This window comes from Pleurodeles waltl, chromosome 7 (genome assembly GCF_031143425.1).
Source record: "Pleurodeles waltl isolate 20211129_DDA chromosome 7, aPleWal1.hap1.20221129, whole genome shotgun sequence".
In the NCBI taxonomy this organism is placed as follows: Eukaryota; Metazoa; Chordata; class Amphibia; order Caudata; family Salamandridae; genus Pleurodeles; species Pleurodeles waltl.
Genome location: NC_090446.1, coordinates 1,057,592,713 through 1,057,610,081, shown reverse-complemented (window position 1 = coordinate 1,057,610,081; position 17,369 = coordinate 1,057,592,713). Strand labels below are relative to the sequence as shown.

Genomic DNA, 17,369 nt, shown 5'->3' with positions numbered 1-17,369 from the left:
GTTTGTCACTGTTTTCACTGTCTCACTGGGATCCTGATAGCCAGGCCTCAGTGCTCATAGTGAAAACACTATGTTTTCAGTATGGTTGTTATGTGTCACTGGGATCCTGCTGGTCAGGACCCCAGTGCTCATAGGTTTGTGGCCTATATGTATGTGTCACTGGGACCCTGTCACACAGGGCCCCAGTGCTCATAGGTGTGCATGTATATGTTCCCTGTGTGGTGCCTAACTGTCTCACTGAGGCTCTGCTAACCAGAACCTCAGTGGTTATGCTCTCTCATTACTTTCAAATTGTCACTAACAGGCTAGTGACCAATTTTACCAATTTACATTGGCTTACTGGAACACCCTTATAATTCCCTAGTATATGGTACTGAGGTACCCAGGGTATTGGGGTTCCAGGAGATCCCTATGGGCTGCAGCATTTCTTTTGCCACCCATAGGGAGCTCTGACAATTCTTACACAGGCCTGCCACTGCAGCCTGAGTGAAATAACGTCCACGTTATTTCACAGCCATTTTACACTGCACTTAAGTAACTTATAAGTCACCTATATGTCTAACCTTTACCTGGTAAAGGTTAGGTGCAAAGTTACTTAGTGTGAGGGCACCCTGGCACTAGCCAAGGTGCCCCCACATTGTTCAGAGCCAATTCACTGAACTTTGTGAGTGCGGGGACACCATTACACGCGTGCACTACATATAGGTCACTACCTATATGTAGCTTCACCATGGTAACTCCGAATATGGCCATGTAACATGTCTATGATCATGGAATTGCCCCCTCTATGCCATCCTGGCATTGTTGGTACAATTCCATGATCCCAGTGGTCTGTAGCACAGACCCTGGTACTGCCAGACTGCCCTTCCTGGGGTTTCTCTGCAGCTGCTGCTGCTGCCAACCCCTCAGACAGGCAGCTGCCCTCCTGGGGTCCAGCCAGGCCTGGCCCAGGATGGCAGAACAAAGAACTTCCTCTGAGAGAGGGTGTGACACCCTCTCCCTTTGGAAAATGGTGTGAAGGCAGGGGAGGAGTAGCCTCCCCCAGCCTCTGGAAATGCTTTGTTGGACACAGATGTGCCCAATTCTGCATAAGCCAGTCTACACCGGTTCAGGGACCCCTTAGCCCCTGCTCTGGCGCGAAACTGGACAAAGGAAAGGGGAGTGACCACTCCCCTGACCTGCACCTCCCCTGGGAGGTGTCCAGAGCTCCTCCAGTGTGCTCCAGACCTCTGCCATCTTGGAAACAGAGGTGCTGCTGGCACACTGGACTGCTCTGAGTGGCCAGTGCCACCAGGTGACGTCAGAGACTCCTTGTGATAGGCTCCTTCAGGTGTTAGTAGCCTTTCCTCTCTCCTAGGTAGCCAAACCCTCTTTTCTGGCTATTTAGGGTCTCTGTCTCTGGGGAAACTTTAGATAACGAATGCATGAGCTCAGCCGAGTTCCTCTGCATCTCCCTCTTCACCTTCTGATAAGGAATCGACCGCTGACCGCGCTGGAAGCCTGCAAACCTGCAACATAGTAGCAAAGACGACTACTGCAACTCTGTAACGCTGATCCTGCCGCCTTCTCGACTGTTTTCCTGCTTGTGCATGCTGTGGGGGTAGTCTGCCTCCTCTCTGCACCAGAAGCTCCGAAGAAATCTCCCGTGGGTCGACGGAATCTTCCCCCTGCAACCGCAGGCACCAAAAAGCTGCATCTCCGGTCCCTTGGGTCTCCTCTCAGCACGACGAGCGAGGTCCCTCGAATCCAGCGACACCGTCCAAGTGACCCCCACAGTCCAGTGACTCTTCAGCCCAAGTTTGTTGGAGGTAAGTCCTTGCCTCACCTCGCTGGGCTGCATTGCTGGGAACCGCGACTTTGCAAGCTTCTCCGGCCCCTGTGCACTTCCGGCGGAAATCCTTCGTGCACAGCCAAGCCTGGGTCCACGGCACTCTAACCTGCATTGCACGACTTTCTAAGTTGGTCTCCGGCGACGTGGGACTCCTTTGTGCAACTTCGGCGAGCACCGTTTCACGCATCCTCGTAGTGCCTGTTTCTGGCACTTCTCCGGGAGCTACCTGCTTCAGTGAGGGCTCTTTGTCTTGCTCGATGTCCCCTCTCTCTGCAGGTCCAATTTGCGACCTCCTGGTCCCTCCTGGGCCCCAGCAGCGTCCAAAAACGCCAAACGCACGATTTGCGTGTAGCAAGGCTTGTTGGCGTCCATCTGGCGGGAAAACACTTCTGCACGACTCTCCAAGGCGTGGGGGATCCATCCTCCAAAGGGGAAGTCTCTATCCCTTGTCGTTCCTGCAGTATTCACAGTTCTTCAGCCTAGTAAGAGCTTCTTTGCACCAACCGCTGGCATTTCTTGGGCATCTGCCCATCTCCGAGCTGCTTGTGACTTTTGGACTTGGTCCCCTTGCTCCACAGGTACCTTCAGACAGGAATCCATCGTTGTTGCATTGCTGATTTGTGTTTTCCTTGCATTCTCCCTCTAACACGACTATTTTGTCCTTAGGGGAACTTTGGTGCACTTTGCACTCACTTTTCAGGGTCTTGGGGTGGGTTATTTTGCTAACTCTCACTATTTTCTAATAGTCCCAGCGACCCTCTACAAGGTCACATAGGTTTGGGGTCCATTCGTGGTTCGCATTCCACTTCTGGAGTATATGGTTTGTGTTGCCCCTATCCCTATGTTTCCCCATTGCATCCTATTGTAACTATACATTGTTTGCACTGTTTTCTAAGACTATACTGCATATTTTTGCTATTGTGTATATATATCTTGTGTATATTTCCTATCCTCTCACTGAGGGTACACTCTAAGATACTTTGGCATATTGTCATAAAAATAAAGTACCTTTATTTTTAGTATAACTGTGTATTGTGTTTTCTTATGATATTGTGCATATGACACTAAGTGGTACTGTAGTAGCTTCACACGTCTCCTAGTTCAGCCTGAGCTGCTTTGCTAAGCTACCATTATCTATCAGCCTAAGCTGCTAGACACCCTATACACTAATAAGGGATAACTGGGCCTGGTGCAAGGTGCAAGTACCCCTTGGTACTCACTACAAGCCAGTCCAGCCTCCTACACCGACCGATAAGGAATATACCTTCCTATTACCGGTACATGGTACTCAGTCCCGCCTAGATTACTTTCTTATCTCACATGGCCTAGCGGCGCAGGTCACAGATGCCCGAATACTGGAGGCTGGTTTATCGGACCACTCCCCGGTGCAAATCGCGATCCACCTGGGCCTAATGTTCCCCGGACGTAAACCTTGGAGACTGGCAGTCCACCGATACCGCTCTCCACAGGGCAAGGCACGATTACAAGACCATATGTCCACATATGCCCAGAATAACCAAGGATCCACTGTCTCGCAAAGGTTCCTGTGGGCGGCGGCAAAGGCGACTGTAAGGGGACAGATGATGAGGGACGCAGCACTGGCGAACCGGGACAGGAAAATACAACAAACGAACTTGGAAGCATTGGTCCGCCAATTGACGAGGCAATACACAGACCATCCCTGTCTCCCCGTGCGCAAGCGCTTGGAGGCCGCCTGCATGGCACTTAACGACATGCACACTAAACGAGCCGAAAACGCTCTCCAACGTATGCAGGGCAGACATTACGAACAGGGGGAAAAAGCAGGGAGACTCTTAGCGGCCCAACTTCGCCAACGAACAGCAGCTATGGCCATACCAGTGATGACAGCCCGTTCCGGAACAACGCTCACGCGCCTGCAAGACATAGTCAATGAGTTTGCATCTTACTATAGTCACCTCTATACCCCTGAGTCGACAACTACACCTGCATGCATTGACACCTTCCTCAATGGTATAGAACTACCCTCCCTCTCTGCGGAAGGACGCGCCCTACTAGAGGGTAACATCAGCCGGTTAGAAATATCACCGGTTATCTCCAACCTCCCCTACCACAAATCGCCGGGTGAGGATGGTTTCCCAGCAGAATTTTACAAATGGGCAGGGGAGGAAGCGCTTGATATCCTACACAGAGCACTAGACGAAGCCTGTCGGACAGGCTCCCTAGGCACGATCTCTAACACTGCCACAATAGCGGTAATACCGAAACCTGGACGCAATCCTTTGCTCTGTAGCAGTTATCGCCAATCTCCCTCCTAAATGGAGACATCAAGATTCTAGCCAGTGTTTTAGCGAACCAATTACGCAAAGTCATCCCCTCACTTATACACCAATCCCAGGTGGGCTTTGTGCCGGGCCGTACCTCTAGGAACCATTTGCGTACCCTGTGCCACTCACTATGGTCCTCTAGAAACATACCGGAAGCCACCCTAGCTCTGTCCCTGGGTGCGGAGAAGGCCTTCGATCGCATTGAATGGCCATACCTATTTGCGACCCTGAAAGGATTTGGCCTAGGAGATCAGTTAATTTCCAAATTTCGCCTCCTGTATGATAACCCAACAGCAAGGGTCAATTGTGGGGGCTTTCTCTCGGACTCCTTCCCCATTCGAAGAGTAACTCGTCAGGGATGCCCCCTTTCCCTTCTCTTATTCTTACTAGCTATGGAGCCACTCGCGACTGCTATTCGTACCTCCCCTTCGATAATGGGACTCACCATACCCAGCGGCGTCTCCAAAATCTACCTATATGCCGACGACATCCTACTCACTATAGCAGACCTCGGACGCTCCCTTCCAGCGCTACTGGAGACCATTGAGACCTTTGCCCCCATCTCAGACTACCGGGTGAACTGGGAAAAAGGCAAAGCCCTCCCCCTCTCACGCATGACAACAAAAGCTGACATACACGGACATCCATTCAGATGGACTCCAACACACCTTAAATACCTGGGAATTCAGGTTAACAGAGGACTGGACCACATGGTGATGGATAACCTTACCCCTTTGATCACACGCATGAGACTAGACTTAAAAAAATTGTCCTATCTGGGCCTCTCCAAGTGGGGCAGAGTACAAGCGGTGAGAATGGTCACCGTGCCACGCTTTACCTACGTTCTTGGCCTCCTCCCTCTCCAGATACCTCCCCCTACTCTGGTCAGTAGACGCAGAAATCAGAGCCTTCGTATGGGGCTCCATGCGACCATGCTTGGCTCCCGCCAAACTTCTGGCACGCCGTTCCTGTGGAGGCCTGTGCCTCCCCTCAGTATAATACTACGCTCTAGCCTTACACCTGTCGCCTTTAGCCACGTTAACATCGAAAATGAAAGAACCACCCCAATGGGTAGCAATTGATAAAGCCCTGCTCCCCCATGGCAGCAGTATAGAGAGTCTATATTGCACTGACACAGCCCCCCCTATACTCGCGAATCCGATAATAAGAGCGACGTGAATGGCATGGAGAAGGGCCCACTCCTTGGTTGGAGTCCACCCCTCCTTGCACACCCAAGCACCCCTGTGGAACAACAACGGATTGCGAATTCCTATTCCCCTCTTCCTGGGAGGGTCTTCACTTGGCTGCCCTGGAGAGAGGCAGGTATAGTACATCTAGGCCAGATTCTTCAGGACGGAGCGATCAGGACTTTCACCTCACTGAAAGAGAACTTTGGTCTCCATCCAAACCAAGAATGGCGGTACATGCAACTCCAACACTGCCTACAACATAACACAAACATCACCCACTAAGGCTCAAAATCGTCACCAGTGATGCAGTACATTGGAAAATGGGGGGAAATATAAGGGTGTTATGGCAGGCCTATACAAGGTCCTTACACAGCACAAGTTCTCTCAACCTCTTTCAGAATCTCTACGTTTACAATGGCAAACCCGACTGCAGAGATCGTTCGACACGGAAGACTGGGTGGACCTGCTAGATGCGTTGGACAGGGGTGTCCGCGAGGTTCGCCTAAAATTCTGCATCTTCAAGATCAGACATAACTGGTATTGGACCCCTCTACGACTCCACAGAGCAGGCCTCCTCCCACAAGCGACCTGCTGGCGCTGCTCGGAAACTCAATGCGATCTACTCCATATTCTGGTCGGCTGCCCATCGGTCCGCCCTCTATGGGAAGCCGTCAGCCTCACCCTTTCCACTGCAATCCCTCTACCAGAACGACTACCCGCTCTCTCATCATCTTACACGACATGACCACCCTCCCGGTATTGCCTCGTCCGTTACAGAGGCTGCTGCATACCGCACTCGCAACGGCAAAGATATGTATCCTTCGCAATTGGCGCTCGACGGACCCCCCTACACCGGAAGAATGGATAACGGCAATGACCCGGACAGCTGCGTGTGAGAAGATCATTTACAACCTCCAAGACCAGGCAGACTTGTTCCTTAGAGTATGGGCCCTGTTCCCTACCGACCCTCTACTGCCGTAACCACTATAAACATCGCAGACACTACTCTGTCAATATTAACCCCACAACATTGATCACCTGTCACCTGTCGTCTGACCCCACAACACCACCACCCATGGCTCAGAACTCACTCTCGCCCACATTATCTCCCCCTCTCTCTCCCTTCCACTTGCACTATTATCATGACCTATCCATGCATACATCCTTTCGCCCTTATTCACTCATCATGGCTGTCGCCCACCCCTCACCCCCCTCCCTGTAGATTATAACTTGCACCCCCCATCCATCCTCCCTTTTAACTCTTCATTCTCCCCACTATTCCCCTCTCCCCCACCCCCCTCCCTGATTTCCTCCTCCCCTCCCCCCATCCACCCACAGCATGTCTTAAGTGAGGTACTTTACCCTCAGTGGACACTCCCACGCTCCTGGGCGACCCTCTTTCCCTCTCTATCCCCCTCTCCCTTTCTGCCTCTTCTCTTTCTCTCTTCTCCCTCCCTCCCCCTTCCTTCTGCCCCATCATCCCACTGCCTTCCCTCTCTCCTCCCCTCCCCCCACTCTCTCTCCCCTACTCCACTCCCCCGCTTTCTCTTCCCTTCTCTCACCTCTCCCCACTCTCTCCGCTTTTTACCTACCTCTTTCTCCCTACTGATTCATGACGCCCTCCCCCTTTCGGCCTCTCACGGATCTATCCCTCCATTTCCCTCTCCCCCGACCCCTCTCCGCACCTTCCTTCAAAGCCGACCACCTCATAGTCTATGGTATAACCGCCTACATACCAAAATGACACGTTTTATATAACACACCCTTTCGTTCCCTTCGTTCGTATGATTTTACCAACATCGAGATGGCCGACCTGTAAGCAAACACGTTCTACAATGCTTCATGACGCGACCTGCATGTTTCCCCAATCAGCCCCGGTTCCATTCCTCCTTCCCTCCCCCCCCTTACTCCTACCCCCTCGACTTTCCTCAGATTCGGCACCTCCTGAGAAAATGATGGACGGTGTGATAGTAAGACTATAGTCAACACCAGTCGAGTTATTCTTCTAATGCTTAGTTATAAGAGTTAAGTATATGTATTAATATACGCCATCTCCTTTTCTGTACAAAATGTTGAACAAGACTGCAAAGGATAACTTGTACTCATCCCCCCTTTCTGTATTGTATTACTCTCTCTCTTTTGTGGATAATATAATAAAATAATTACAACACAAAAAAAAAAAAAGAATGAGCGAGTCAGTTATTAAAATGAACCTTCCAAGTATAAGTGGGTTAGGAAACATGTGAAGGTCATGCAGGGCTCTCACCCATCAGTGCAATTATTCCAAGAACTACGTGAGGATGGTGAGATTATATGCGAAAGGGACGGTCTGAGAGTGCACCCTGTGACCCTAATTTAAGGCACTTTTAGAGAAAAAGAGAAAAGAAATGTGTTAACTCCCAATAGCCCTTATCCTGTTAGTCAAGATTGAGTGAAATATCAAGACAAACCTGTACAAAAAGTGATTGAGTTTAGTGGATCGAACAGTCAATAGATTAGTGTAAAGTTAACAGTGGTGCTGGCATGTCAATCTAAGAAATAGTGTAAGGTTAAGAAGTCCAGAATGTCCAAAAAGTCCTGCAAAGTTAGTTAATCAAGCACTCTTATTGATATTCAACAAAAACAAAGGAAAAATCATACCATTGCAATTTTCATATCAAACAGGGCATGATGATGTATATGGTCTAACTGTAAAAAATGCCACCCATAAATAGCTAGTATGCATTGGATGTTCGTAGAAAATTACAAAGATACGTTAGCGCTAAGTAATACAATCATCTGAGGTAGTTTTGATGATATAACAAGGCAAAATAAATAAACTTTGCATGATACTTAAGTACACTATTAAAGATATAGGGGGTCATTCCGACCCTGGCGGTCATGGACCGCCAGGGCCGGGGACGGAGGAAGCACCGCCAACAGGCTGGCGGTGCTTCTGGGGCAATTCTGACCACGGCGGTAAAGCCACGGTCAGAAAAGGGGAACCGGCGGTTTCCCGCCGGTTTTCCCCTGCCCCAGGGAATCCTCCACGGCGGCGCTGCAAGCAGCGCCGCCATGGGGATTCCGACCCCCTTCCTGCCAGCCTCTTCCTGGCGGTTTACACCGCCAGGAAGAGGCTGGCGGGAACGGGTGTCGTGGGGCCCCTGGGGGCCCCTGTAGTGCCCATGCCACTGGCATGGGCACTGCAGGGGCCCCCTAACAGGGCCCCATTCAGATTTTCAGTGTCTGCCAAGCAGACACTGAAAATCGCGACGGGTGCCACTGCACCCGTCGCACACCAGCAACTCCGCCGGCTCCATTCAGAGCCGGCTTTATCGTTGTTGGGGCTTTCCCGCTGGGCGGGCAGCCTTTTGGCGGTCGCCCGCCCGCCCAGCGGGAAAGTCAGAATGACCGCCGCAGTCATTTGACCGCGGTGCGGTCTTCTGGCGGTCTCCGCCCGGCGGGTGGTGCCCGCCGCCCGCCGGGGTCGGAATGACCCCCATAATATTGAACAAGGAACTGGTCCAATGATGTTATGGCTAATGCGTGAGTACTACTGAGTTAACGCTAAGCTTTGAAGTTAATATTATCTACTGTTAGAGACATTAAAATGTCTTAATACAGCAGACAGGACATCCAACATTTTTTGGCAGATGTTGTTCATCCACTGAATTCTAAAAGGGCCAGTGTTTTAGAAAGTGTAGTGACTAGTTCTTTTTTATCTGGAAATTTAAAAATGAGCACCTCATTCAGCAAACATCTACTGTTAAGGAATCAATGGAGTATTTCTTATTAATATTTACCATACATGTGTTTATATATTCCCATTTAAAAGCTATGAATAGCTCGATCGAAATATTCAATGTAGCCATGGAGAAGGAACAGCAGACAGAATGTGTATAGTGTAATTCATAAAACAAGTTACAAAATAGGCATGTAAGTACAATTTAAGACCAATGTTCCACAACCAGGACATCAGAAAGGAGTTGACGATATGTGAAAAGGGAAAAATAAAGGATATACACCTACTCCATCTATGCACCCAGGATCTGGAAAGATATTTCTGTGTCCATCAGAACACCTCCTAACATTCTCCAATATAGGAAAAAGCTAAAGACACAACTCTGTAAACAACACTACATCACAGTGAGGTAATTGTGCAATTCTATACTTAGAACTCAGATACTACTCCAGTCACTTGTTGACATAGTCTTTGCCTTCAACCATGTACAGCGCTATGCTGTATTGTTGCTAGTTGTGTGTTACACAAATACTACATGCAAAATGCAACTCTTGCAAAAACAAGATTTTGGGTAGGCAGGCTTCTCACTTTATTTCATAGCTTTGTTTACTGATCCAAAAGCATGATTTCTATAAACATAGGAGCAGACTACTTTTCCTGAAGGAAAATTGGGGGGAGGGCAAAACTGCCAAACAGCAAATACTTACTAGCTTCTATACAACCCCACAAATGTACTCGAATGGTAGAAATTTGTCATACTTAGAAACTCAAGTTTAGAGCAGAACTTTCCAAGTCTGAACTCTGTATGCAGAGACCATGCTGTTGACGGCTGTGCAGGGTCTAAATATGGTTTCCTACCTTTTAAAACCGTATGCTCATAATGGACAGTAATTAACTGGCTACAGCATCATTCCACAATGTGCGTCAGGAGGAGGATGAGTTAGCGTTTGTTAATGATTCAGATGAACCTCAAGTTTGAAATTAATAATGTCCAAAGCAGGGTAGGTTATAAACAACATGAACACCTAATAATCCATACCTTACATCTCATTAGATAACACCATGAACATTTGTCCTGACAGGTTGGTGTTCTATCAAATTCCCAAGTTTTTAATGTTGGCCTGCACCTCCACAGTAATGACTACCACAATGTGGTCAATGTACAGAGATATGGAGTTAAGAATAGTACAGAGTTACCATGTAGTAGCAGTGGCAAAGTGTAAGAATTTCCTCTTGAGGGATGTATTTAGGGCCTGTTGCGCTGGTGACTTTATTAAATTGTGCAAAGTATCAGCATCGTTGTGGTTCTGGGGAAAAAACTTGAATGCTAGAACACTAGCTCTGTCTGGAGTAGGCATTTAGTATTACAATTATTATTATGTTTTTGAGAGCAAGAACATCAGAGTTGCGACAGCGACACGGGGACAAATATTTATGATGTTCCGAAATTAAAGAGTGAAGGAGAATGCAACAAGACTGATACTGGTAAGTAGCCAAGATATTGCTCTACAATGTAGACTGAACTTATGAAATTCTAGATTCTGTAATAGAGAGAGGTGTTCTGGCATTTATCTAAGTAAAATATATTTATGTTTTGGCACAGGAGAGTGTTTAATCTGGACCACTCCAACTCCAGCATCATTTATGCTATAATTTTTTATAATAATTACTGTCATGAAAGCAGCACTTTATGAGGCGTGTCTGTTTAAGCGCACCCAATACTTCACCTTGGGTAGATAGAAGACACATCAGTTACACTTTTCGGGTAGTGCAGTTTCGGTTTTAGAGTATCACAGTGCAGATTAGCTACTTACATGTGTAACCTAGGTCGCTGCCTAACTGGGATACATTGGTTAAGTATGTTAGCAAGAAGACAAATGAATTGACAGTTCTATCCAGTTCAGTTTTGGGCCGCTGTATTTTGTACCTTAACTGGTTACGTAGGTTACATATCTATTTTGTGTACATATGTATATAGGAAGCACATAAATTACTGTTTTGTGTAGTGCCTTTGTCCTTCAGCTGACAAAGTTTAGTGAAGAAGGTGCTGAGTTCGAAAGAAATTGACCAAACCTCAGTTCATCTCATCTCATCTGTAGTGTGAAATGGAAAGCATGGCCACCTAATAACTTTTTGGATTCGAGCAACATTTTGAATAAAATCATAATTTAAAGTATTACGTTTGAAGCTAGTATATGGCCGTGCTTCTCTGTAAATATGCATACCACATCTCCTGTCTTGTCTTTCTTGTGTGAAACATTACAAAATATATGTATTCTACGAGGGAGTGACGCCTTATGATGTGGGCCAATTAAGGCTGCCTGCATCACTCAGAAAGTCCCAATGACCTCCACTCCCTCCTACATAGCTAAGAAACTGCAAATATCTAGTGCCCAACGGGGGCTGAGAAATACTGAATCCCTCTTGAAGCCTTCTACAGTCAATGTGCATCGAGAATCTGAAATTCATTTCCAGCAGCTCTACACACTACTCCTTTCTTTGCCACTTATAAAAAGGAGCTTATACTACTGACGTTTATAACTCTTTGGTTGAGACTGAGAACTCCATGCATCATACCTTTTCCTGAAAACTACCGCCCAGTTCTGCTGGTGAGACAGGTGGTCTGTACCTTGCATTCCTCTTGTTGCTTTTTTCATTGTTTATGGTTATTCGAAACTTAACTTTGATTTTGTGTAAAGCGCTCTAATGCCATTGGGCCAGGCTTGCACTCCAGAAAACTGCACATAAATGTTCACGGTCTCTGTGGCTTTCCTATTGTGCAATGTTCTCACCTTGCACATGCTCATACCCAGCTGGGAGAGAAAATCATGACAATGGAGTTGTCCCATTTCCAGTGTAAATGAAAATTCCACAATCTTTGGGGACACCTGTAATACATCAACCGCTAGAATTCCTTATTTACGAGTCCCGATCTTAAGCAAACACAAAACAAAATCCAAAAAAAACCACTGCCTCCCATATGCATCATTTAAGTTCTGTTCAGATATTGCACATGACACATCTACAAAGTCCTCTGTGCCAATATGGAGTGAGGGAATGTACACAGAAGGCGTTGGGCGCCACCTGGTAGTTGATAGCAGGTGTTACACTCTTATAACAAAGGATGCACCTACGGTGGCAGGAGTTGCCATTAGACACCTTGCTTTATGGCTTTTGTGTCATTCTACCTCTTATGACAATCTGAACCGGTTGTCTGTTTATGATTCCAAGAAATTAGCACTTCTGATTATTCAGTTGCATCATGTCCGCAACACAAATGTCTGTAGAAAGAGAACCTTTTACCTATTCCGTAGGATTGTGCTTTGCCAGTAAGCCAGAAATGTATGTATGCCTTGGTATAGCTTTGCTCCAGCAAGCAGCAGTGTCTCAGCACGATTTTACCGGCTGTAAAGAAACAGAACCACCCTCGTTGTTCTCCTGCCAAAGTCTAATGACCACCGTGATAAAGAATCTGGCCCTTCCTTTGATTACTTCATACCCCAATATGTGCAAATGTTTGCATGTATGTGGGTTTTGTATTGTCTGAATTTAGCCAACAGAAAACGGAACACTGCATATGGTGAAAGGCAAAGATATAGTCAGTCAGGGTTTGGATGGGGCACCTAAATTCGTAGAGAGGAGGTGGACTGTTACTGTTGTGGTTTATGTTTCTAAAGAGATATCTACAACTATTTCCTAAATTGGAGCAGATTTGTGGCGGCCATGGTGGATAGTTGCTGCAAATACAGAGTGGATAGATCGAGAAGGCGTATTGCCTTGTCTGTATGTTTCTTGTTTTCCACTTCATAGTCTCCAGTCTGATGCTGTCCGGGATAAGTCTGTTAAGCTCTCAGCATCTGGTAATGCCCCAAGCTCCACTGCCCTGTATGAATTCACAAGAAACAGGGGTCAACTACGTGTCCTTCTCAGTGGCAGCACTCATTCTTTACATGATCTCACACCAAGTGTCTGACATCAGTAATGGTGCTGTCCTTTCCAAGGAAACATAGCAAGATTCATATGACCTAGAAAATCTTCCGCCTTATCCTGCCATCCTACTCGAAAGAATCACAGCTTATCAACGCCAAAAGTTGGCCGGATCATTTAATACCTTTGACTCTCTTCTGCGGGGTATTCAGAAGCATTTCCTGTCTGTATTTGACGGCCTTAGGATGGGCCTGGATGACAACAGTAGATATCAAACTGTAAGTCATCCTCAGTGTCTTACAGAAGTACGCAACCAGTAATAATGAATAGAGTGCAACTTTTGTCACAGGGAAGTTCCAGTCGGTACATCTTCCTCCTATTGAGAGCATAGTAAAGCCTATCTCTTGGGGGTGCCTCCACGCCCAGCCATCTTTTCCCTTCTTTTCAATTACATAAGACCATTGGTCAAACTACTTTCTGTGTACAGAGGTGAAATAATTGTGGGCTCCAAAAGGCTTTCTTTGCCGATGTCACTGTTTGTTGTATAGTTCTTCCCTATCTAAGTACTGAACATGACAAGTGCAGCTTTACCCATTTAATTGGCAATCAATTTACCAACCTCAGAAAGGAAGAAGGAAGGCTGAGTTTGCCTTGTGGGTTTCCAGCCTCTGACCCGCAGAGCATGGCAGATGTCAGCAGCCTTCTGATAAAATACTGTGTGACATCACAGCATTCTACACTCAAACTATAATACAAAATAATGTAACCAATCACTTTTTAAATGTAAAGCACTCATCCCTAAGTAGGTGGAATTTTCTAATAGCATTACTGGCTAAGTCATTAGTTCAAAGTCTTTTTTGCGCCTTTAGCAACCGATCTAGTCCTCGGCACCAAGCTATCTTGTTGTATGAGAATATTTAAATGTTGACAGTGCCATTCAAAACATTATCATAGTAGAGGGCCAATGACAGCAGTATTGGCCTGCTCCAGCATTATATTGCTAGTGTTTCTGTTTCTCCCAGTTTAATTTAGAACATCTGCCCTGATTGGTGGAATACCCTTTCTGACTTGGGCTGTAAAAGTTAAGTGCCCACTCCCTTAACACACACACACACACAGCTCGAGCCCTTAACTTAGGGAAGGCATTTACCAAACATTATAGCCAAAGGAAAAATACAATAAACCTTCATTAGGGCTTTATATGGATTGCTGAGATTGTCTCATCCAGCAAATGCTTAGAATGCTGGCACTAACTACTATTGATGCCAGAATTCTAGGGTTCTGTGGCAGGGACATGAAGCAGACAATGACAGTAGCATGATAATGTGTTGGGTGAGATCAGGTGGATAGGTGCTAACAGCCTACCTCCTGTCGGGGGTTCATTATGAAAATTATAAAATGCTTTGTTGTCATGACTGGAACTTCTCTTTCCGACTTTGGTGTGTTGGGACGGTTTCTGAGTTCGGTTTTTAAAAGTTCTGGTCTGTCCGAAGTGAGGGTGAACCTTTCCGGTAGAAACAGTGCTGCCGACAATGTAACCTCAGTGCAGACTGTGCCTTCCAGGAGGAATCCCAAAGAGTTAAAACCCAGAAGGGATAAAACCTCTTACAACAAGTAGTAACTCCAAGAAAGAAAAGGAGGTGAAAGGAGAAGGCCAGGAAATAGACTGGAAATCAGAAAACTCCAGGCAAGAGCAGAAGGCACCAAGGACTCAAAATAGGAACAGGAAGCACCAACAAGAAACAAGGTACACCAGACAGGAGCAGAAAACACCAACAGGAGCGAGGACACACTAGCAGGAGCAAGGAGTGTTACACCACAAGGAAATGAAAGATTTAGCCCCTTGGACAGGAAGTGATGCGACAGGAAGTAAATAGCCTCCATTTTGAATAGGGAAACAGTAATGAAAGGGATAGAAAAGGTCACCATGTTAGACTGGTGTAACAAAACTCTTCCCTAGGCACTCTGGGAAGAAGACTGTGGATTATGGGAAGACAACCTGCAAGAATATGGACACCAGGCACGAGAATGGCTACTAGGCAGTTTGTAATATTTACTTCCTAAGAGGCAGGTAGGTGTGTCACTGCCCCAGCAGACTGTTGTACTGAAGGCCGTGGTTCCAATACTGGAACTGTGACATTCCCAAAATGCCAAGGACAGAACAATGGGCTGCCATGTGGACCGGCCGCACGCCCAACATAAAATGGAAGCAGACGTCGCGGAATGCACCTTCAACGCCAAATCAGCAGGCCGCCATGTAGAATGGCGGCATGCCCAAGAAAAAGAGGAAGGTGGGGAAGATGGTAGTGTCGCGGGCTGGACTACAGTCCGCTGCGCAACATTTGTGGTATCAAAGCTTTCTTAACTGAACTTGAAGATGTGGCTTATTTGTGATATCTAGATGTAATTGAACCAAACACTTGTGTCACCCACTAACATATAACGTGGAGCCCAGGAGGCCTGCTATCCCATCTTCTCTTTGCTATATGCCTGGACCGTCTACAAAGTTTTATGCCCTAGAGAAGACACCACTCCATATAAATAGGAAATCAAATTAAAAAGAACCTTAGAAATTCACAAAAAAAACAAAAGTTTCAGGTACTTTATAGTCAGGTTTACATTTCACATTAACAAACCATAGAAATTCAGCAGTGATAGTTAGAATTATCTAAAGTAGCTATAACTTGTGCCCTATGGTAACTATAACTCGCACCAGTGCGATGCACGGCCTACTCATCAGTAATTTTACACCAAATGTTGCAGTTACTCAGGGCACTAGATCCACTGCATATGACCTCACGTATGACATCACTCACGACGGTCTATGAAACAATTAAGTGGGAGATTTGAATACTCCACCAAGGAAAAGCAAAACACACGTTTCCCTGCCCGCACTGCTGAGGGCATGGAAACCACTATGTTCCGGGAGAAGGCACCCCTAGGACATAGCTGCTGATGGGGTCCCCAGGGACGAAAGTGGCCTGCTGCACCCTTGCTTTTGCATTTCCTAATTTGCATTTCCCTAATAAGGAATCGCAAAATAGGAAATACAAAAACATTCGCACCTATGGCCCTGAAGACCCACAGGAACGAATGGAGTTACATTCTCTTAATATCGATTCCCTAACAGAGATTGTGATTCTGTGGGAATCGCTATTTCCTTACATATCATTTTGCATTTCCTAAATAGCGATTTCTTAAAATTAGCTATTTAAGAAATGCAAAACAGAACTTTGATGCATCTGACCCTTAGAACCTTAGATATGTCAGCAAAAATCTCAACACACTGATGTGTTCCTGGAGCAGAACCCAGCCCAAGATACAGAATTTAAAGGTTGTATTAATCACAGGAACTACTTCATAAATGCAGTGACGTGAAAATATTCACAACACAACAAATACAAGATAAAATTTGAAGGCAACCAAAATGAATATTGAATCACACATAAAATACAATTAGAAAGTTGAATGTTCAAGGCATATCAGATCAAGGTCCATGAATTTAACAAATCTTACAAGCAGTAATGGAAAGTGGCAAAATCTTCATGACTGACTCATACAAAACCACTTTTCAGGGTTTTCAGTTCCATGGAGCTCTTCATAATCCCAGTTTAGGACCACAGCAAATAGTCTCATTCTGACTAATACCTGGGATTTCTGTGCAGGAGCACCAGCTAATTGTCATAGTGGTGGGGGCAGCTGTTCATCCATAAAGATGCAATCCTTAATATCAATCATCATTAGCTATGACAAATTACCTGGTTCTTTATTTAGAACACAAATAAGAAATGTAAGATAAGGACTCCACATTACATTCTCAAATGGAACCTCCCCATCTGCCTTCATGGCCATGTTCCATGCTTGAGGAGAAAGACAGGCCTGCTTTCTGCCTGGCCCCTACATATTCCTTTCTAGAACCCATTCCTGGGATATTTTTAGTTTTTGTATTTTAATAACATTTACAATAGTTATATTATTTTTCTTGCTGGTCTCTTTCCCAAGGTATCAGTATTGATATCAATATAATCTGCCAAAGTAAAAATAGCTTTCTCGGACTTGTCCCTGTCGGGGCATGGTAGTATGAATTTTCTATTTGTCCACATTTAAATACCATGAGCTCTTCTTTGTGTGCTACAAGGCCTACATAAATGTGACTTACTAATATTTCAATGGGAGGTCTGTACCAGTTAAAATGGGTTATTTTCACAGGTCGCACTGCTGGTTTTGCAATGCACCAGTCAGGCTACACAGAGTAAGCCTACAGCCATGTTTGCACTGCCACTGTAGTGGATGGCACAAAAGATACTGCCAGTGGCATTTAATGTCCAGGCCCTGGATGCACTTTATACACAATATACCAGGAAAGTACATGGAAGTTTAAAGTGCCTCATAGG

The 17,369-nt window shown here is 46.2% G+C and overlaps 1 protein-coding gene across 8 annotated transcripts in view; it reads left to right on the top strand.

Moving 5' to 3' along the window:
• Positions 1-17,369, top strand: part of LOC138245916 (uncharacterized) — a 191,189-nt gene that overhangs the window by 102,346 nt on the left and 71,474 nt on the right. For 5 of the 8 annotated variants that reach the window (XM_069199962.1, XM_069199961.1, XM_069199963.1 and 2 more), the window contains one exon: positions 10,438-10,533. The exons of the other annotated variants lie outside the window; for them this stretch is intronic. In XM_069199962.1, coding sequence (XP_069056063.1) covers positions 10,438-10,533 — 96 coding nt within the window. The remainder of the gene's footprint in view (positions 1-10,437; positions 10,534-17,369) is intronic. 8 annotated transcript variants of the gene reach the window in all.